Source organism: Eutrema salsugineum, unplaced genomic scaffold, assembly GCF_000478725.1.
Source record: "Eutrema salsugineum unplaced genomic scaffold, Eutsalg1_0 scaffold_10, whole genome shotgun sequence".
In the NCBI taxonomy this organism is placed as follows: Eukaryota; Viridiplantae; Streptophyta; class Magnoliopsida; order Brassicales; family Brassicaceae; genus Eutrema; species Eutrema salsugineum.
In genome coordinates, this window is record NW_006256908.1 from 3,738,534 (window position 1) to 3,761,321 (window position 22,788).

General features: G+C 35.7%; 4 protein-coding genes across 6 annotated transcripts; 2 read left to right on the forward strand and 2 right to left on the reverse strand.

The window, feature by feature from the left end:
• Positions 1 to 3,112, forward strand: LOC18028038 (auxin response factor 10). 2 transcript variants are annotated; one of them, XM_006409797.2, is made up of 5 exons: positions 1 to 244; positions 345 to 1,458; positions 1,730 to 2,595; positions 2,688 to 2,753; positions 2,848 to 3,112. In XM_006409797.2, the coding sequence occupies exons 2-5, from the start codon at positions 364 to 366 to the stop codon at positions 2,927 to 2,929; spliced, it is 2,109 nt and encodes a 702-aa protein (XP_006409860.1). In that variant the 5' UTR covers positions 1 to 244; positions 345 to 363; the 3' UTR covers positions 2,930 to 3,112. The 2 variants fall into 2 exon arrangements, with proteins under 2 accessions (XP_006409860.1, XP_024003967.1); XM_024148199.1 differs by having other exon boundaries at positions 348 to 1,458.
• Positions 3,113 to 10,161: 7,049 nt separating this feature from the next.
• On the reverse strand, positions 10,162 to 16,076 carry LOC18028039 (serine/threonine-protein phosphatase 6 regulatory subunit 3). Of its 2 annotated transcripts, none has more exons than XM_006409798.2 (19): positions 15,850 to 16,076; positions 15,397 to 15,500; positions 15,221 to 15,307; positions 15,003 to 15,078; positions 14,829 to 14,903; positions 14,684 to 14,737; positions 14,186 to 14,245; positions 13,985 to 14,101; positions 13,679 to 13,773; positions 13,379 to 13,587; positions 12,926 to 13,023; positions 12,706 to 12,809; positions 12,455 to 12,617; positions 12,178 to 12,300; positions 11,948 to 12,030; positions 11,454 to 11,586; positions 11,333 to 11,362; positions 11,123 to 11,193; positions 10,162 to 11,012 (listed from the first exon to the last, which is right to left on the reverse strand). In XM_006409798.2, exons 1-19 carry the CDS (start codon positions 15,886 to 15,888, stop codon positions 10,403 to 10,405), a joined length of 2,331 nt encoding a protein of 776 aa, XP_006409861.1. In that variant the 5' UTR covers positions 15,889 to 16,076; the 3' UTR covers positions 10,162 to 10,402. The 2 variants fall into 2 exon arrangements, with proteins under 2 accessions (XP_006409861.1, XP_024003727.1); XM_024147959.1 differs by having other exon boundaries at positions 15,835 to 16,075.
• A 154-nt stretch (positions 16,077 to 16,230) lies between these two features.
• On the forward strand, positions 16,231 to 18,024 carry LOC18028040 (CASP-like protein 5A2). Its single transcript, XM_006409799.2, has 4 exons — positions 16,231 to 16,415; positions 16,836 to 17,145; positions 17,346 to 17,478; positions 17,584 to 18,024. Exons 2-4 carry the CDS (start codon positions 16,937 to 16,939, stop codon positions 17,773 to 17,775), a joined length of 534 nt encoding a protein of 177 aa, XP_006409862.1. The 5' UTR covers positions 16,231 to 16,415; positions 16,836 to 16,936; the 3' UTR covers positions 17,776 to 18,024.
• Positions 18,025 to 18,139: 115 nt separating this feature from the next.
• Positions 18,140 to 20,365, reverse strand: LOC18028041 (double-stranded RNA-binding protein 2). Its single transcript, XM_006409800.2, has 3 exons — positions 19,812 to 20,365; positions 19,294 to 19,513; positions 18,140 to 19,199 (listed from the first exon to the last, which is right to left on the reverse strand). The coding sequence occupies exons 1-3, from the start codon at positions 20,055 to 20,057 to the stop codon at positions 18,361 to 18,363; spliced, it is 1,305 nt and encodes a 434-aa protein (XP_006409863.1). The 5' UTR covers positions 20,058 to 20,365; the 3' UTR covers positions 18,140 to 18,360.
• Between the last annotated feature and the right edge of the window lie 2,423 nt (positions 20,366 to 22,788).

Genomic DNA, 22,788 nt, shown 5'->3' on the forward strand with positions numbered 1-22,788 from the left:
AAGAAGCTTTACTGTTTCTCTGCAAATTTATCACTAAAACCATTAATCTCTATCTCTCTCTGTCTCTTTCACTTCCCTCTTTTTTCCCCTGGAACGGTTTTTTTGTCTTCCTCTTCTCTCTCATCTTCTTCTTCTTCTTCTTGTGTTTGCTTCTTCTCTGGTTTCAGTATCTTCATGCATTGAAGAAACTTTAAATTCTCTTGTCCGAAAAAAGAAGACGAAAGGATTAATTTTTTTTTAATCAGTAAGGAACAAAATTATTGGGATTATTATATTTCTTTCTTCGTCTTCCCTCATTTTCACAAAACTGAATTTTGAATCTTTTTGCTCTGTTTTTTTCTTAGCAGTAAAGAAAAAAAGAAAATGGAGCAAGAGAAAAGCTTGGATCCACAACTATGGCATGCTTGTGCAGGATCAATGGTACAAATCCCTTCAGTGAATTCAACGGTCTTCTACTTCGCTCAAGGCCACACCGAACACGCTCACGCGCCTCCCGATTTCCACGCGCCGCGCGTCCCTCCTTTGATCCTCTGCCGCGTCGTCGCCGTTAAGTTCCTCGCCGACGCAGAAACGGACGAGGTCTTCTCCAAAATTACGCTCCTGCCACTCCCGGGAAACGACCTGGATCTAGAAAACGACGCCGTTCTCGGTCTAACTCCGTCTCCTGACGGTAACGGACCTAACGGTAACGAGAAACCGGCGTCTTTCGCCAAAACGCTGACGCAATCCGACGCTAATAACGGCGGCGGTTTCTCCGTCCCGCGTTACTGCGCCGAGACGATTTTCCCGCGGCTTGATTACACGGCGGAGCCACCGGTACAGACCGTAATCGCCAAAGATATCCACGGCGAGACATGGAAATTCCGGCATATCTACAGAGGAACGCCTCGCCGTCATCTCTTGACCACCGGTTGGAGCACTTTCGTCAACCAGAAGAAATTAATCGCCGGCGACTCAATCGTCTTCCTCCGCTCCGAATCCGGCGACCTCTGCGTCGGGATCCGCCGCGCTAAACGCGGAGGTCTCGGATCTAACGGCGTAGGATCCGACAACAATAACATTCCTTACCCTGGATTCTCCGGTTTCCTCCGCGACGACGAGACAACAACCTCGAAGCTGATGATGATGAAACGCAGCGGCGGAAACGGGAACGACGCGAACGCGGCGGCGGGAGGAGGGAGGGTTAGAGTCGAGGCAGTGGCGGAAGCGGTGGCGCGTGCGGCGCGTGGACAAGCTTTCGAGGTGGTTTACTACCCTAGAGCTAGCACGCCGGAGTTTTGCGTGAAAGCTTCCGATGTGAGATCAGCAATGAGGATAAGATGGTGTAGTGGCATGCGTTTTAAAATGGCGTTTGAAACAGAGGATTCTTCAAGAATCAGTTGGTTCATGGGAACCGTCTCCGCCGTTCAAGTCGCTGATCCAATTCGTTGGCCTAATTCCCCTTGGCGTCTCCTTCAGGTTAGCCACCACAAAACCCAACACAAAAAAAGTCTCTTCCTTTACAAAAACCCGCGTTTGCAAAACGCTCCAAAAAGTCTCTTCCTTTACAAAAACCCGCGTTTTCAAAACGCTAAAAAAAAGTCTCTTCCTTTACAAAAACCCGCGTTTTCTAAACGCTCAAAAAAGTTTCCTCTTTTACAAAAACCCGCGTTTTCAAATCAAAAAAGTTTCCTCCTTTACAAAAACCCGCGTTTACAAATTTGCGGTTTAATGGTTGTTATATACATAGGTAGCTTGGGACGAACCGGATTTGTTGCAAAACGTGAAACGCGTAAGCCCATGGCTAGTGGAATTGGTATCGAACATGCCAACAATCCATCTCTCTCCTTTCTCACCAAGAAAGAAGCTGAGGATTCCACAGCCTTTCGAGTTCCCATTCGACGGTACAAAGTTCCCGTTTTTCGCCAATAACAATGGCGAATCAATGTGTTATCTGTCAAACGACAACAACAACAATGCTCCTGCAGGGATACAGGGAGCCAGGCAAGCTCAACAACTCTTCGGATCACCATCTCCGTCTTTGTTGTCTGATCTCAACAATCTCAATAGTTACTCTGCTGTTAACAAGTTACACCAATCTTCTTCTCCGGCGATGTTTCTCTCCGGTTTTAACCCGAGGCATCATCATTACGATAACATTGTTTTGTCTCGTCAGGGTCGGGATACAGAGTTTAACAACAACAACAACATTTCTTGTTCTTTGACGATGGGGAATCCTGGTTTAGTTCATGACAAGAAGAAGTCCGGTTCGGTTAAGACTCATCAGTTCTTGCTGTTTGGTCAACCTATTTTGACTGAACAGCAAGTTATGAACCGGAAACGGTCTTTGGAAGAAGAGGCGGAAGCGGCGCAGGAGGAGAAAACTGGTTCATGGAATTACGGTTTGCAAGGACTCGAGACCGGTCATTGTAAAGTTTTCATGGAATCTGAGGATGTTGGACGCACGCTTGATCTCTCGGTTATTGGTTCGTACCAAGAGCTATACCGGAAATTAGCTGAGATGTTTTGTATAGAAGAGAGGTCTGATTTGTTGACCCATGTTGTGTACCGGGATGCAAATGGTGTTATCAAACGCATTGGAGACGAACCTTTCAGGTATATATCTCAAAAGAACTATTATTTGAGCTTTAACGGTTAGTTTTTCGATTTTCTCTCATTGATTAAATTGTATGTTTTTAAAAATGCAGTGATTTTATGAGAGCGACGAAGCGGCTAACGATTAAGATGGACATTGGTGGTGACAATGTGAGAAAGTAAGTCTCCCTCAAGTCTCTAAGCATATTTCGGTTTTGTTTTATGTAGTGATTGGAATACCAATTTTCGGTTTGGTTTCTGGTTTATGCGCAGGACGTGGATAACCGGGATTAGGAATGGTGAAAATGGTATAGACTCTTCTACTAAGACCGGTCCTCTCAGCATCTTCGCCTGAAGCATTGAATGGCCTTTGTTTTGATACTAGTTTTATTTTCTTGTCTTCTAATCTCTTTTTCCCTATTTTATCTCTTTTTTTTTGCTTGTATTTTGGGTTCTAATCTTCTGCGTGGAACAAACTATTTCCAAGTTTCAAGAAATTCCTCAAATTGGTATTTGAGTTATTTGTTTGGGTTTGTAAGTTGTATATGTTAATCAAAGAACCTGCCATATCATTTGGGAATACCTAACATAAGCTTAATTTGTTTGAAGAGGATACTATTATAAGCAAAATGTGTGTAAAATGGCTATGGCATTTTGTTTAATAGAAATTATTTTTCTGTTAAATTGGCTTGTTATTGATTCATGACGAAAAGCTTATTTATACATGTGGTACCTTGTAATATCAAATCTTGAAAACTGATTTTTATGAAACAACTTTTTTCTAGTTAGCTAACTTTTTGTGATACGGTTAGCATTTTTTGTGTGTGTTACTGTGCTACTGTTAACAAAGTTATTGTATTTCAAAGCTTCCTTAAATTGTAGCCTATTTTTAATTTGTTTTTCAAATGTTCTTGTAAGATAAAACTCACATATGAATTTTTCAAAGAGATATGTGATCCAATCCAACGGAATTTTCCTGCAAGGAAAAAAAAGAATTAAATTAAACATAAGATTTATTGTCAGTCGGATCTACATGAATTTCATAATTTGGTCTCCCCGCACTCCATATTTAATTAGTTGAATGAACAGCAAAGGAAGATCTATTAAATATTTGGTTTAAGATACCTTCAATTGTACTTAAAGTTAGTTGCTTTGAAAATGAACCACAAATATTTTATTCAACAGTGTTACACACACACGTACGTATGTTTATAACTTTTTGCTGAGATCAAGAAATTGAATCTTTAAAAATCGACAGATGATTAAAATTTATACAATGTTCCATGGGATAATGTTTTAATCTTGATCAATTCTCTTTTTCTTTTATTCAGTTCTTACCAAATCTCGATGGCTGGATATCTAATTCAAACAATACTCTTCTTTTGATCGTTATTTTACAGTTCAATTCGCTGAGACAACATAAGTAGAAGAAAACAAGAAAGTGCCAATGTTATAAGTTTTATTGTTTTTGTTTATAAGTTTAATTATGCGAATAAAAATAAGGTTAAAAAAACAATTAGAAAATAAAAGGCATAGGGATCTGGAATGCGGAAAACATGACAGCAAAAACTTGACTGTCCCAGCGAAGTTGTCGAAAAAGTCAAAGCAAAAGTCATGAGTTCGAACACAGATTAGCCACTGGGTCCCGCAACATGACACTGTCTAGGTCCATCTCACGTGCGGTCCCATTTCTGCCGCCGTTTTGGTGCTTGTGCCCTCTCTCTCTTTCTCTCTACTAATTCAACATTATTATGAGTAGCTTTTTTTTTCCCCTCTTAAAAACACATTTTCTTGCCAATAGCTATTGGCGGCGAGAACTCAAGTTGTCAATGAACGAAGAAGATCTTGTGAACGTGGTTACTCAGATTGAATGGATTCGGCATAGAGGAATCACAATTGAGTAGTTACTTAAAATGGATTTGGGAATCACAAAAGTAGCATACGTTTTAGGAAACAGGGATTACAACCGTTTGTATTGTTGAGTGGTTATACGTTTTATGAAACAGGGATTACAACCGTTTTTGCAAAACAAGTTGAATCAAAGGTCCCTCAAATCTGGTGCCAAGTCTAGTCGAAAATTTGATGGACCAATCTTTTCCCTTTCAAATCATTTAAGGTTTAGTCGAACGGGTTAAGTTGGCTGTGGTTGGACCATATTCTAATCCTAAATCTACTGTTGCTGATCTAGATCACGCAAAATTAGAAATAAAAATAAACAAATTAAATATTTTTTAAACATGTAATTATAGTATTTTGTTTGTTAAAGGACATTTGGTTTTGACAAAAAAAAAAAAGGACATTTGATTTATTGTTATTGGTGTATAGAAATTTTTTACCAACGGTTATTGTTGAAAACCAGGATGCAAAATAAAAAGAAAATGGTGGCTTAGATTTCTGATATCTTTAAAAGTTCTCTCGATCCTATCTAAAAAACTTAAGGAGAATCGTTGGTAATGTTCATAGGAAAGTGGTGAGAACTTAGTTCTAGTAGAAGGTAAAATGTTACTCCACATCTCGGACGAGATTTGTCTTTGTGGTGCCTAAGTTAATTTACCTTACTACTGATGAAGATGTACGTATGACAAGTGACAACTATATATATAGCTCATCAGTGTAATCATCAGATGTGCAAAAGGTTATAGTTCAAGGAAAGAAATGGTTGATTTTTGGACTTAGATCAGAGAGTGATCCCAAGTCAAATATGCTTTTAGTGAAAGCACCTTGAAGCATTTGCTTTAAGTCTGAGACGTTTAGAAATTGTGAATATTCCAATAAAATTCATTCCAATTTGTGGATTTCTAAAAAAAAAATCAAAAACTTTTATAAATTAAAATATATATCATATTTATTTCTGCCATAAAATCACAAATCTGAAAATAAAATAATAATAAGTTGAAAACTTTCCGATTTTCTGTATATACAACACAAAGAAAAACAAACAAGCGAGACCAAAAAAAATATTTATATTGATATTATAAAATGACATCTAAAGCTTTTTTTTGACATATGTATTTGGAACTTAGGCCTCTTTTACCTATATAAGAATTGGTTTTAAATAATTTTATACCTATTTAAGAATTTGTTTTCTTCTAAATAATTTTAGATAGTATCAGAGACGTAACTAAAAACCTAAGTACAACTATACAACCGCTAGGGCATGATAACTCTTTGCACTCTTTCTTTCTTTTCTGATTGTTGCATTTCCTTCGCAGTTGCCTCCTTTAATCTTCTCTACTCTCACCTTCATCCTTTCTTCTTACAATGATCATTCTCGACTTGGACAAGCTAAATATAACACATGGATGGTGAGCGAATATCTCTAAAATGTACTGTATCAGCTTTGGTGTGGTCGGACCTTGATGATTAGGAGATTCAACCACCAGCCATTGAGAGACAGCGTCATGTAAAAGAACATGACCCACAATAGAAAGAACGTGAGGGCTTGGTAAAGATATGGATCTATGGCACAATGTCTGATGATTTACTCGACATGATTTTGAAAGCCAAATCCACTTCACGTAATATTTATGCATACCCATTTCCATGACAACAAAGAAGCACAAGCACTTCAGTTTGAGAACGAACTTCATACTTTCTTGTTTTTTTATATTATTTTTTGCCAAGGGTCCTCCTATCTTGTTCAGCTATTTTGTAAGTATTTGCAAACCTTCTCATTTTAATGAAATTCACATGCCTAAAAGTGAATCTACGTCCACCTATGCTCAGTGAATCCACGTCCACCTATGCTCAGTTACATTTCTCAGCTCATTTTAGTAAGGTCATTTTAGTTATCTTTATCACCAGAAACAACAAAATGGATTAGCTTTGTTATTAATTGAGACAGATATATTTAAAAAACTCGACTACAACAGTTTAATGAACGATTTTACATGGAAAAATGCAAAAATATCTATATTTAAAAAAAACTATATGTTTATTAGATTTTTTTCTTTTCTTATAAACCGTTTATGAAGTTTGATTGTTTTATAAAGTTTTTGTTTCATTTTATTTTAATTTTAATTTCTTTTTAAAATATAAAAAAATATATTTAAAAAAGTTAGACGCGGGTATCCAAATGGATTGACCCGGCATTGCTGAGGAATTAGATATTAGCCAGTACAATAAACTGGTGACATAATAAATAAAATTACACTGATATTTGAAGAAGTCAAATGGTCAAAACATACATGGAGAATAGTGACGAAGAAGAAATACATTAGCAGAAAAGACAACAAAGGGCGAAGTTTTTCGAATCAAACAAAACAAGTTCCCTTATTTTGCTCTCTTCTCTTTCAGTTCCAATCCGATTGCCGTGGGATCTGTTTTGTTTTTACTTCAATTCATTAGGATAATACTAAATTTATGTATGATAGTTTTTTTTAAAAAGTATGTATATTATATGTATTCTTAGGCTTATCCATTTATTTACTTTTTGTTAAAGGCTTATCCATTTATTTATAGAAAATAACAAGAAATTGAACAGCGAGATTGGATCATTGGATTATATTTTGAAACATTAATATTTAGATATATTAAAAAAAATATGATGTAAGAAAATTATCTGAATTTTAACCTTTGGTAAATACTTTTATCTAATTACTAATGTTTTTCTTTTTATAAACATAATAATAATATATGTGTTTTTTTTAGTATAAGTATATTAATAAGTAGATTTATCATCTATTTCAATAACTATTTTAACTGGATATATTAGTTGGTTTTACTACTCCTTCCGTTTCACAAAAAGTGTCATTCTGACATTTTTCATACTTATTAATAAAATTATTAAAAATACTACTTTACTCTTTATTAATGCATTAAATAAATTTTTTTCTCTAATTAATACATTAAATCAATAGGGTCAAAACTGGAAAATTATTTAAAATTCTGCATTGAAAATATAAAACGACACTCTTTGTGAAACAAAAATAAAATCTTAAAACGACACTCTTTATGAAACGGAGAAAGTATTATCATAAGAATACATGCTTAAAAGGTTAGTTAGGCCGATCGAATTTTCTGTTCTTTCACAGTAAAAAAGTGCGAAAAGTTTGTTCAAAACTACTTACATGTTTCACACACATTAAAATCATGATTAATGATTCATTAATTGGTTAAGGTCCCGATAGATCAGATGGTCCCGAATAGTTAATTAAGACATTGAAAACTAGAACAATTGAATGAGTCAAAAATGTAGACACATAGGGTGGCGAACCCAGCAAACTCTGTTAATGACAAATGTTAATTATATATATTTAATTAACCAAAGTGTAGACAGAAAGAAAGCACTCACACAAGATCCAAGACCAATTATCATTACAGTATTAGAAAAAAAAACATTTCGAGTCTCTGTCAATAACATCAAATTCACCAACCATTTAAATTATTTAACATACATAATTCGGTTGGTGACTTCTTCTACTTTCATACAGTATCTGGTTGGTGATTTTGTGGATACACACTTAATTATTCTTTTTTTTTTCTTTGTCAACATGCAATAGTTATTGTTTGATCGTTATAAACTTGGATTTTTCAATTTCAAAGATAAAGTTAGAAGAATATAGGATCGGTCGTAGTGAAGTACTTATTAACCACATGTGAAATATAAAACTAAATGAAAGAATTATCACGGCGATATAGTAGGTTATCTTAAAGAAGCCATATTCTAGATCAAAATTAATAACAACATTTTAAAACTAAACTTTAAATTTAAAAATTAATGAATCGTAAATCCGAATTCATAAACTCTAAACTAATAAATTGAATTCCAAACCCTGTAAACTAAACTTTAGATCTGAAAATATTTTTTGGTTCATGGTAGAAACAACATAATAAGATAATTAAAAAAAAAAAGTAAAGATTGAAACAAAAGCGAAAGAGACAGAGATCTTTGATAATGTTGCACAGACGTCGCGTTCGTGCGGTAGGACCCACATATGTGTTTTGTTTATTGTTTTTTTTTTCTTTTCTTTTTTTGGTGTGGAGCGTCTAAACCGGTCTTGTTAGGTTGACATGGCAGTTACGTGTATGCGTGAGTGTCGCCGATTCTGTGCCACGTGTACGGTAGATTCTACATTTGTGTGAATCGTTCGATGGAGATTCTCTCATTCATCTCTTGATCCGCTTTTACCGGTTTGTCGAAAGATTTTGCGGGCAAGCTAGTTGGGTTTGGTCAACGATATTTTCTAACTTTAGTTTCTCGTATTTTAAATCCCGTTTGAGTGAATATATCGTATCGTGTGTTGTAATAGGCCAATTGGTAAAAACTGTAGGAAGAGTTTTTTTTTTCCCATATAAGCTCCAATTTTTGGATGACGATTATTTAAATACTTTTAATAGAAGTTATAAAAGACAAAAAAATTCTTAGATGTACACAAATAAAATGGAAATATTAAATACAAAAATTTAACTACGACTGGTCTATAAAGTAATATTTTTTCTGTTTAAATTATTTGATGTTTAAAGTTTTGCATACATATTAAAAATTTATTTAATTTTTATTCTTTTTATATTAAAAATATTATTTATAATTTATTTAAATATAATTCAGCCAATAAAATATTTTTTTTAAATATAAAAATAAAAAACAATAAAAATTTATTGAATTTTATATTAAAAAGTAAAAACATCAAATAATTATGAACGAAAAAAATCTTCTATAACATCAAATAATTCTAAACAGAAGGAATATTAATTTAAATTGATTCTTTTGCTTCCATTTATTTGTTTTGCTTCCATTCCTCTTCATGCTGATTAGTTTTTCTTGAGCCGGTCATGCAAATTTTTATCTTTTTTCTGCTGAGCCAATCACGATTTATTTTCAAAATTTGTTTTTAATTGGCTACATGTATTATACGATATTATTGAAGACTAACTCTGCAAACAAAACAAAAAAATTCGAAAACAAAAAGATGTTAAAAGAAAGTGTTTATGACGATATATTCCAACCATAACAGAGAAAATTGCTAAGTTAAATAAAATTATTCGGAGTGGGCAGAGGAGTGGGAATAAAAGGAATGATGGCATGCAACATGAGGTGAAACTACAACTACAATGTCATTAAAAAAGTGTATCAAGTGTTAACAATTAATATAAATCAGATTTTTTTTCTTCAAAAAAAAAGGTGACCAAAGTGGGATGTTTACTTATTTTCTAAAGAGCAAATGACGATTCGTCTTGAATTGTTGTATCGCTATTTGGAATCTTCTTATTATATAAAGTTGAATCAGGACCTTGGTTGTTTGCTTTTATTTTATTTTGTCAATTATCAGGACCTTGTTATTACTGTCATATTATAAACGGTTTCAGTTTTAAAAGCTAATTTCGATTGAAATGTATTTATATATAAAAAAACTGTAATCCGCTGAATAATGTAGCTGAACGATGAAGATGTATGTTCCAAAGTACTCCTTCCGTTTCACAAAGAGTGTCGTTCTGACATTTTTCACACAAATTAAGAAATAAGATAAAATGTCTCTTATACCCTTATTAATTTGCAGAAAATAATTTTTGAAATCATATTTATAATTAATTTTCTAAATTTATTGAGGTTAAAAATGATATTTTATGTTAAAAATTACATTAAAATTTTAAAACGACATTCTTTTTGAAACAAAAAAAATGTCAGAATAACACTTTTTGTGAAACGGAGAGAGTAGTATAATAGCCAAACGAGTAAGTTTGAGACATTTTAAAATTTATAATAATTAGACAAACAAAAAAACAGAAACAGAGCATCATCAAAAACTCTATAAAAAAAAAAAAACAGACTTTCTTTCTTCAGGCTCTCTCTTTGTATTGTTGTTTTTATTGTATACCTTTATATATTTTACTCAAGAACCGTAACTTCTTGATCAACCCTCCAATAATTCGAATCGTTAAACTCTTCCACTCCCGAATTCTCCTTCTCCTGGTTTTCGTTTTCCGCAACTTTATGAACGATACTCCGCTTCAATGGTCCAGCTTCACCGACGATTCCTTCTTTCAAAGCTTGCTCCATTGCTTTCTCTGTCCCTTGTGGTTCCACTCCAACAAACTCCACATCCTCTTCGAACAACGCTCTCACCGCCGGAGGCGATTTCTGACCCGGAGAACCGTTTGGAATCACCGGTTCGGTTTTGACATCGACCATTGGTACGTCGATGATCAATGGGTTTAGACCGGAGCTAGTGACTTCCATTTCAGATGGTTCATCGTTGTTCTTCTCTGATGCGTTGATGGTTGTTGAGTCTGATGTTGATAAAGTTTCGGCAGAGATATTCGGTTTCTCGTCGGTTAAGTCATCGTCTTCTTCTCCGACCAGAACTTCATCGTCACTGCTGCTGCTATTGTTGGCACTTGAGTTTCCGTTCATGTTCACGTCTTCGATCGTTGTGTCTGAGGTCGCGTCGCTGAATCTCTCGTCTTGGAATGAGAACCAGTTCGAGTTTGTGAGCAAACTGCGGCAAATAGTTATCATGATTTCAGATTACATATGAGTCAAAGAACCGATATGAGAACAAAGAAAGAAAGTTTAAGCAGAAACAAAAAAAAAGATATTAAAACGTACCTTCCTTGGTCATCACCAAGTCTCAAGGATGAAATCACTACCTCAGCAGATTCATCGTCGAAGTAAGCATCCTGAAGACAAAATCAGTTTATCATAAAACTGTTTCCGAGAGGGAAAATGCTTTCAGGCTTTTACATTTTATCATAGTAATGTGAAACATGATAAGAAAAGTACTTAAATTCGATTTACAAGGAAGAGTGAAGGACTTACACTATCGTCTCTGTCAAGAGTATTTTGGTCCTGAAACCAGAGAAAACGAAAGGACTTAGTTTGTGTTGAGTTAAATAGTTTTCATAAATAGAAGAACAGTTTATAAAAGCAGAAAAATTACCTCTTCATTATCGTCGTTTCCATAGATTCTATAGTTAAATGCTTGGCTCAAATTATTGGCCAGAGCTGCAACATCGTAATCCCTGTCTTCCTCGTCGCTATCCCTTGTTCTATCTTGTACTGTAGTTGGGCGCCTGTATGCGACATTGCTTTAAAATCATGTATCAAGTGAAATAACGTCACAATGCAAACTACTTCGTTTGCTCATCATGAGAACGGAGAAGTTATAAGACTGACTATGACCAAACGAGATCTATTAACTCTACTCCCATACAAGCACATCAATACGTCTTATATAGAGAACTTTAAGTTAGCAGGTCCTCATGAGCATAGTGCAGAAAAAGAATTAGAAGACTCCAGATTCATCCATCATTATGTACCAATCTTTATGAGGGTTTAAACTAACTATCCTATTAGCATCTGAAAGTATGCAATGACAGAAAATTTGTTGGTGACTATATATAGTGATAAGGGAGAAAATTTTAATGAAAGTACCCGCATGCCCATCTGTACACATTCTCAACAGTGTTGCGCTCCTGCAGAACACTACTTTGCCACTCCTTCCATTCACTGTTTTCCTAATGATTTGAGAGAATAAAGTCTCGTCAGCAACACGCCGAAAAGTAGAAAGAAGAGCACTCTTGCGCTAAAGCCTTATGCGTGCAATTGATGAATCTATTTTAAGAACAAATTACTGCGGAAGATTGTTTGGTTGTAATACCAACCTGAAGAGATGCCTTTATCAGGCCATTGCTATCACTCAGCTGGACAAGTTTATTCAACAGTCTTGTGATATGTCCAACATATCCAACCCGTGGTGGTTTTTTCCCAGTGGCAACCACGGTAGGCTACAACACAGAGAACAAGTGGCACACGAATTTGTTCAATAATGATCATCCGAACAAGAAGACTACAGCTCTAATTTGAGTTTTTTTAGATGATAGCAAAACATATATCGAGAATCATTTAAATCCGTTGTAAGAAAAAACGCAGATGGTATACCAGGTTATCACCGGAAAGAACCGAGTCTTTGTCTGATGAAAGAATTTTGGAAATCAGATTGCATTCTTGAAGGATATGGTTAACCATTGTTTCGCTCTTATTTTCCAAACAAGAAAGTATTATACTCTCCACTTGGTGATGCAGAGCGTTATTGTATGGGTACCTTCATAAGTTGAAAGTATTTGGTTATTTAAAATCTCAAGGAAAATGCAACATCCAGATGAAGAGTTCGAAGTTTAGTTAAACCTTACTCGAAAAATAGTTCAAGGATCCTTTTAATTGTTCCAGAGCTCGCTAATTCTTTACCAGCAGCTTCATTTCCAGATTTCAACAGAACTGCAAAGAATTCTACGATCTGGAAAAAATGATCAGACTGAGTCCAACATTCATAAAAGATTTACCATATAAAACACAGTACACATCCCAAAGTCTACAATTCCTTCTCAGAAATGCTTAAATTTAGGATCTGACCTTCAGACGATGCTTTCCAAGAGGCGGCCTCAGCTCTCCATACGATGTTGGTAAAACTTTGCTGTCAGACGCTACACTGAGAAGCATAAGCATGTCACCTGCAGCAGACGACATAAAATCTTGTTCATATGAGGACTATGAAGAGACAAACCTTGATTTGACAAAACTTGCAATAAGACATAAATCCTACATATGCAAGGAAGTCTGGGAAGGAATTCCAACAACCATGGAATTCACGAACTCCCCAATTTCTCATTATCCACATAAATCAAAATGGAACAGACCAAATAGATACAATAGAATCATTAGTCAGCAGAAACTGAAAAAGGAATCACAAAAATGCGAGCATTGCCCGTGTGATAACTTGATGTGCATCTAGCACAAAGTAAAATCGAAGAAGAATAAAGATCATGTTGTTTCATGGGAAGATTATATTACAGGAAACCAGCTTACCAAGTTTAGGTAGCATAGCACCAATAGTCTCCTGGGTAACTGGTATAGGAGACTCAAACATATGTTGACCTCTATAAGAATTGAAGAAAGGCGATGACACAGCAGATCTCCTCGGATCTAACAGAGAGATGCATACAGTAAGTGAATGAACTAGGCCAGATTTTGAATGTGAATCTTCTATAGCATGACCAAATATCCTAGAAACAAAGCTGCAGAAAGAATATAGAAGTTTTACCATGTCAGACTATTGCATATATCCGCAACCAGTGAAACTCAATTATGAAAGCAAAGGTGACAAACCCATGGCTAGAGAGTTTTGTAGCTAAAGCTGAAGGCGCATTTCGAGTGATTGCACATAATGTTTCTGCTGCATTTGCCTGAACCTCAGGAGGACTCTGATTCAAGTCACAGAAGATTGTAAGACAATGGGAGCATAAAAAAAAGACTGTAAATGGTAACGACAATATTGTCAATGACAATGATAAATCCCTGTAACCACCTTTTTCATTTGGTAGCCTCGCACTATACTAAAATTATAGACAGCCGAGATTTATCAAAAATAAAGCATTTTTTTTATTGGGAACAATCTAAACTTTTATTACTTACAGATGGATTTAGCTTGTCCACAATCATTTCAAGTAAATCGCTATCAGCCAAGTATTGCATCACATCCAGAAAGTTGGGATAGACATGATCGTCAGCCCCAACCAAGCGAACCAAAACCTACACAACGTCACAAGAAATTCATTTATAAAGATGAACGATGAAGTCACACCAAGTTGCACCGGGTCTCAGACAACCATTTACCTCCATAATGGATGTAATTCCAATTAGATCAACCAATTGGCTAAAAAAATTTTCATGCCCCTGAAATCATCAAAAGCAATCTTTAGAAACATAGCCGGTGCAAATATCTCAAATTAATCCAGATTTTGACGATAAAACCTCAATTGGAAGGTGATTCAAATGGACTATTTTCAAAAGTTGATTTAAACCATTTAGTCACATCAAACTGATCTCATCACAATGTACTTACAACAGAAACAACCATCGTTTCAAGATTACAATAAAGAGTATGTTCTAAAAAACTACTGACTAGCTAGAAAGAATCATTTCAGAGAATTCCATAATAATAATTATAAAAAATTGTTCCTTGATCTAAGTTTCAAATCAGAACTCCCATTAGATATAAATCATGGGGAAATAAGATTTGCAATAATGCAAAAAGATAATCTAAATGCTGATAAGGAAAGAGAAAAGAGAAAAATGTTATAAGCAATTTTACAATAAAGTGGCATTACTTACTTTTATATAGTTCATAAGTGCTGCAGTCTTTCTGACCATAAGACATATGACAACCTAAATCAAACAGAGAAAATGTAAGATCACATCTGGCAGACGCTAAAATCAGTTGGCTTTTACACATACTTCTTATCACTAAAAAAGAGACCTTGCCGAAATAGCCTGCCAGCAACGCACTATGAGGACGATTCGGTTCTAAGAAGGCGAATAGCAAATCCATCAGCTGCAAAATAATATTAGACCCAACAACTGAGATCAGCTATATTGATTAAATTTATCAAATATCCAAATAATGTAGGTAACACAATGAATGAAAAATTACCTTCTCATCCTCCACCAAAGTCTTAAGAATAACATCAATTTCACATGTGAAAATCTCGCAAGAGATGAATGGAAACCTAAGAGAGGAAGAAGAAGAATCCATCACTAGCTGGAAATAAAGCCTTGCCAGAAACATTCAACAGCTAAAAGCAAGGGCAATGAAAAGACAATTAAAGGAGAAATGCAGGACAAACGAAAGGCCATGGAAGCACATATTACTTGAAAGCACGTTTGCTATCAGCATCGTCCTGAGGTTCTTCAACAACATACCGCAACAGTTGCTCCACTTGAGCTTTATCCCTCAGACTGCAAAACACCAAGAGATACGAATGATTTTTATTTTTATTTTGTTGACTACAAGGAAATCAGCAAGATATACAAGATGAAGCCCCTACAAATTTATGAGTCGGCTATTCAAAGCTTTGCATTCTTGGATAATCTCTTCCTCGTCAAGAAGCTCTTCCAACGTGAAATGCTCTTTGTCTAGTATCGACTCCACCTACATTAGCAACAAAAGGTAAGAACATCAACTCACAGAATATGTCTCACGAGATAGGATCTCTCTTCACCACAAAATCAGCTGAAAAATCGCAACAGTGACACAAGTTTTCAACAAAACGCAATCCAAAACAACGATAAATTCTCCAAGTAATTTCCCCGAAACCTTCCTCACAGCTAATCTATTTCAGGTCAATCTCGTCTTTCTAGACAATCAACAAAATGCAAACGAAGAGACATTCCAACTTTCTTAATCACGGAGGATCAACAGAAATCGTGTTTTCGAAAGGAAAAGCAGAAGGCAAGACTAGATACACTGAGAAAAGTAAAGGAACCTCTTAAAAACTCACAGGAGACGATGCCGAGAGAGACGCAAGCTTCCAGAACATGGTGGCGAAAATGGAGAGGTGAGGAAGGAGGGAAAGTGTGGGTAGATCCTCCAAAGATTTCAGAGCCCTAAGCAAGCGGAATCAAGATACTGGCGATGGAAGAGTGGCGATTTTGGGTGGGAGCTGCGAAAATCGATCAGTCAATGGTGATTTTGGAGATCCAGAGAAGAGAGAAAGAGAGAATGGGATCGGTGTGTTTCTCAGATATTTTTTATTTTTTTGAAAAATTGCAATGTAAGGACAAAAGTTTTAAATATCTAAAATAAAATACCTAAGAAAAACAAATAAAGATTTGGTTTGGTGGGTTTAATTAAGGTTAATAACGTTTTCGTTTGGTTAATTGTTAAGCCAAATTTCGTCGAGTTCGGTATATTCCTCCTTCTGATCGAATGACTCACTCTCGCATAGACCTTCACTTTTCCACGATCTTCTTCTTCTTCTTCCCCGTAACAGCTTAGGGTTTCCTATTTTCCTCTACTCAAGCTCCATGGCTTCCTGCGATTTCTTCCTCTCTGCTTGATTCTCAGGTAACAACACAAACACACACAAATCTCTTACCTTGCGCCACTCGATCTGCTTGCTCATTTTATTGGATCTCGTTCTCTCTTTGAACAAATCTAGTTGAAATCAAACCATAGAATCTGCCTTTCGAGACCTTAAATTAGATTCTAAGTCTGTAAAAATAGTGGATTCGAAAGTTTTAGTTTAGTTGGTTTTCGCCAAATTTTTAATTAGAGAAAGCTTCTCGAGAGCGTTAATTTGATTCATACATATACGTTTCTCCATTTCCATCGATTCCGGGTAATATAATTTGATTCATGAAGCATTTTAATCTCTCCTTGAGCTGTTTACTGAGAAGAACCTAATAGCATTAATTTTGATTATCATTAATTTTGGTATGAATTGAAGCTAATTTGGTTTTATCTGGTGAATGATTTACATTACAGGAGGTGGATATTAGCAGCTATATTGTAAGATTTTGTAAATCAATCCATTGGTAAAGAGAGAAGAAATGTGTTGAGTTTGAGTGGTGGAGGAGAGAAGAGAAATGAATGTGAGCCATGCATCGGTTCATCCTGTGGAGGATCCTCCAGCTACGGAAGTGGATAATCCGCCTCGTGTGAGGATGGATGATATTGAAGGCATGCCTGGAACTTTACTCGGCCTTGCGCTTCGTTTTTTCCAGTTCTTGTTTGCAGCTGCAGCACTGTGTGTCATGGCTAGTACTAGCGATTTCCCTTCCGTTACCGCCTTCTGGTAATAGACTTTTCGAAATCTAGTGCTTTTGAATTCGATGGACATGAATGCTTCGATAACCTTTCTTAAGCTTTGGACATAATGTGATGGGTAGTATATTGGGTTATATTTGTATGCTTTTATATGATTAAACCAAAGTGTGATGACTATAAGATTTTGCTAAAGACGGTTTACTGTTTTTGTTTTTTTTGCTTAATCAGCTACCTAGTTGCAGCTACTGGTCTGCAGAGCTTGTGGAGTCTTGCACTAGTAATAGTTGATGTCTATGCCATTATGGTCAAACGGTCGCTACAGAACCGTCGACTTGTGAGCTTGTTTGCAATTGGTGATGGGGTGAGAAGATTACCACACACTCTATGAATCATCCATCCTTTTCAATTTATCAAAATCGTATAAGAAAAGATGTATATATTTAGCATAATTTTTTTCTATCTTCAGGTGACATCGACGCTAACTTTTGCAGCGGCTTGTGCATCAGCAGGCATAACGGTTCTGATAGACAACGATCTGAATAGCTGCGCACAAAACCACTGTGTTCAGTTTGAAACATCAACAGCATTAGCCTTCATTAGCTGGTTTGCTGCTTTACCTTCTTTTCTCTTCAACTTCTGGTCTCTCGCATCCCGTTGAAACAAAAAGACTGAATAGAAGAAGATGCGTTTCCATGGTGTGTTAAAAATTTGTGGGGTTTCTTTCGGTGTATAGTGACTTGTTTTTTTCTTCTTCGTCTTTCTTATTTGGGGTTTTGGATCCAACTTCATTCAAACCCCAATACCGGGAAACTGGGAATTGTTTTGTAGACCGACCTTATTCATTTTGTTGAACACTGAACAAGATTCGTCGGCTTTTGGATCTATTATTGAAAAAAAATTTCAGTTCTTGTAGCTTTTACCATTGTTACTATAACACATATGGTTTAAACTTTATATGCAAGTGGTTATTAAAGGAATTTGATTCTGATGGAACAACGAGATGTATAGAAGAGAGACAAAAAGGTAAGAAGAGGACACAAACAAACTGAATATGAAAGTGAAACAGATACAAACTCTAGAATTCGCCAGTGCCATCTTCTCCTAAAATCTCCCAATATATTACAAATCCTTCTCATTATCATCAAACTACTCGATCCACCGAGTATAATAACGATTACTACAAGTAACAAATTCTTTCAGAAACCAACCCTCAAAAAAATAACTAAACCACAGAGAAATTTTCTTAGCAGATTTTGAGATTCTCAAGCCGCTCTTTTGCCGTCTCTGGTTCTCCTCCTTTCGTATCCTTTAATGCTGCTCCTCTCTCGGTTTCCTTCTCACTCTCTGAAGTTGTTTTAACACTTTTTTCTTCTCCGATTTCAAGAGTATCAGGCAAAACTAGAGCACTCTCTTCCTTTTTCCGGGTTTCTTCTACTTGAGTCACAGGGGTTTGGATATTCACTTTTCTAACCGGCGGAGCAGAAGCAAAAACGGGAACAGCGGTTCTGATCGTGACAGGAGGAGCGATTCTGACCGGTGCAGCACGCATCATCGATGGAACATACACAGAAGGTATCTGAGTAGTGTTTGAAGCTTGTGTAGGAGGAGGAGGCATTGGAGGTGCAGAGAATACAGGTACAGAGGTTCTGATCGTGACAGGTGGAGCCATCCCGTGACACTGCGATCTTAAATGCCTCATCATAGGAACATAAGGAGGAGGAACTGCTGTTCCTGTTCCTGTTCCTGTTCCTCCTGGAGTTGCAAATCTCTGCTGTGGCCTGTAGCTACGGTTTTCCATGGCTCTTTCAACGGAAGTTGCTGCTAAGGATCTGGTTCTTGAAGAAGGCTTTGTGCAAATAAAAGGTAAGATTCTTGATGTGGTTGCAGGGGAAGGCTGTGGACTTGTTGGTCTAGGGTTCTGCATGAAAAACTTCTTTGCAAATGGAACCGGACCACTCGAGGAGCTTCCCATGCCGATGTTTTCCTTGATACGATAGTTTATCAAGGCTCTTGCTATAATCACTTGTTCTAGCTCGTCAATGTTCTCAGGCTCAGGCATTGAACTTGAAGTCTCTTTTGCCACTAGAAAAAGCACAATAAAAGATCGAAACAAGTCGCGCACTGTGAGCCAGAGAGTTACATTTTGGATAAAAACCATTGAAACAAATTGACTCACATTGTTTTAAGGAAGACCAAGCAGCCATAGCAGCATTCTTCTCTGCTTGCTTCTTGTTCTTAGCCGGATCTCCGGTGAATGTGATTCCAGCTAATTCCACTGTACCAGTGAACACGGGCTGGTGGCCAAGACCAGACCTGAAGGTAGTGTATCTCGGTAATGGAGCTCCTACTCTTTGAGCTATTTCTTGCAACAGATTCTTGTACACACCCGTCTCATCCTACACAAAACAGAGCCGGGACAAGTATGATCAATCATGCAAACAAGAAGAATCTGAGTAGTTCAATGCTCTACTCAATGTCCCTGATCAATCAGAGGCCAAGAACAAGGTCTCAAACTCTAGATCAATAGATCATTTCACTAATCTAAAAGCATCCAAAATCCCAAATAACCTAAACCACAGACTAAAACTCTGAAAATTCACATGCAGATTCTGACACAAGACCAAAATCCAAAGCTCATAAGCTCAGAGTATAACGCAAGAAGTGAGAAAGTCCTAAGAGAAAGGTGAAACTAACCAAGATCCTAGCGGCAAGAGAGTGAGAAGGGCCACGATTAGAGAGAGCATTGAGAGCGACTTCAGCAGCAGAGTGCTCAGCTTGACGGAGAGTAGAACAGTACTGAGGACTCTCGAAGATCTCGCCGTTGAAGTTAACCGTAGCCTTGAATCGCGGCGCGTGGTCTGGACCTTCTCTTATACAAGTATACGAAGGGAGATTGAAGCAGCTCCTCTGCGCAAGCTCCTGTAGCTGATTCTTGTACATTATTTTGCTCTTCTTCAAAATCGAAACAAACAGCTTCTCTTCCTCCTCTCTCGATTTTTCCAAAACTCCGATTTCGGAGAGATCAAAGCTTCGTTTTTAGGGTTTTGTTTCCATCGTTTGGCTTATCTTTCTTCCAATCATTGAAAAAATCCCAAACTGGGTTCTGGGTTCTGCTTGGTATGGCCAGATATGGCCGGAATGGAGATGAGGAAGGCGAAATCGGAGGAAATTTAGGGTTTTTGCAGAGAAAGAGGAGAGAGAGAAGAGGGAGAGGAAGGAGAGAGAGAGAGACAGAGGTGTGTGTGGGGTTTTTGTTTTAATGAAATATAATTAATGGAGAATTTATTATCTGCTTTATTTGCTGGTAGTCAACTGAACGTTAGCCTGCATGGATGTGATATTTTTTAAATTATATATATATTTCTTTATGTTTTACTTGTAGGAATGTATGTATCTCAAATTAGTAATTGTACATTACTTAAAAAAGGATGTTACCGATAAAATACGAATTTTAATTCCGGACTAGTCCAAGTCCAATGTTTTAGATCGGTGGTTAGATTTGGTTTCTATAAATACAAATGTTGTTAAACCAGATAAAATTTTATAAAAAAATGAACAGCTACTACTATAAATGGGATAATTCAGATAAACTGGTTAATTCTAGTTCAATTAATTCTGCTAAATTTTTAAGTGGTATTTTTCAAAGTTTCTCTCTTTCGAATCTAAAAAGTTGCTAAAAAATTGAAACATTATAGGACTTCAAATTTGAGGTTGGCCAAACTTCAAGTTTAAGGTTTGATGGTCTATCACAAAATTTAAAATATTGTATTATAGTCCTTACTTTTAATTATTATTAATAAAAATCATATAACTTTATAAATAACAAAAAAATATATTAAAAGTATCATTTACTAAAATTACATTATAAACTTTATAATAAAATAAAAATTACATTATAAAATAAATTTACATAAACAGAATTGTTTAGATTAAAATGATAAACATAAAAAATAAAGTAATTATTTATAAAATATATAATTATAAGGACTAAAATATAAATAAAAACTGTAAACCTCAAATTTGAGGTTTTAAGGTTGCTTTTGGAATGAACAAAACCTCATATTTGAAGATTTAAGGTTACTTTTAGAGATGTCCTTACAAATTATATATCTATAGTGATCGAGTTTTTTTTTCAATGTAAATTATATTTAAATATAATTTGAAACAAAAATATTTTGATTACATTATTATATTTTTTGTATGTTTTGTCTAGGATTATACTATATTATCATATTGTATGATAAATATATTTATTATTACAATTCATATCGACTGAAGCATTGGAAAAAAATTCTCAATGACCTGACAGGCTCCTGAGAACATTTTGCTTATTAACAAGATAGATAGTTATAATTCGTTTAATTTTTTTTCCCAATGATTGTAATTGATAGTTGAAACATTGGAACAAATTTGCCTAATGCACAGAAAATCGATGTACATTTTGACTCGTCCAATGTCTTTGATGATCTTTCAATAAGATTTAATTATACAATTTGACACTTTCTATTACAACAAAAGGACTCTCACCAAAATTAGATATGTTTTTTAAAGCATTTTAACGGTAATATTGTTTTCGACCAATATTACAGTCTGCACTACAGAGCTAGTGGAAAGCGGTACTCCAATAAAAAGGAATATGAAAAAACTCAGCAAAAAAAAAAAATTAGGAAGAAAAAAACATACAAAAACAGCTGCGAACCTAGAAGAAGTAGTGCGTGCTTTATTTTTCTCTGGTATTAAATTAATATGTTCACACATCTCTAAAGAATAATTTTTGTTTTTCTAAAGAATACTTTATAGCTTTTGATTTAATTTTGAAATATGTCCACACAAGTCAATGCGGTGAACAAATGAGTGAATCTTGAAATTACCATAAAGGCCTACTTCGTTTAAAGAGAAATAAGGGGTAGTCTCGTAATAAACAGTCTGAGTGTTTTGCAGTAATAAAAGGTGGGATTCATAATCATAGTTAAGCTTAGTGGCCAACATTAACTTTTTAATTTGTTTTTGTTATTAATTTTAATCTTCTAAAGTTGATGAAGTTTGACTGATCATTTATCACTTCACCACTCGGCATTAATTTGTACGAATTAGTCTTTTTCCTTATATTGAGTAGTTTTATTGTCACGCAATGCACATAACTTAGGGGATAATGGATACTAGAATTTAAGAGAATGTAAATGAATTTAAAATTGTTGTGAAAACTTAGAAACTTTATTAATCACTGGAATGTATATATAGAGTACATAGGGAATCTAGGTTAAGTACAATGCCCTGATGGGCCTAATGGGCCGGTATAAGAGTCCATATATGATATGTGTTATAACACTCCCCCTTGGACGAGTGAACCGGGTCAGCTACTCAATCGGGATCTCGATAATGCGCTGGGGAATGTTGCCTCATTAAAACCTTACCAGGAAAAACCCAGTGGGACAAAACCATGGTGAAGGAAAAAGAGTACAACACGCATTACTCCCCCTGATTGTAGCATCACTGCAGATCTCTAAGTCTATACATTCCTATCTATTTGACGAGCTTCCGGTGTGTTGAAGTAGGCAATGATTTGGTGAAGAGGTCAGCTGAATTCTCACTGGATCGGACCTGCTGAACGCTGAGAGTGCCGTCCTTCTGCCAGTCTGAGGTTGAGAAGAACTTCGGTAGAATGTGCTTC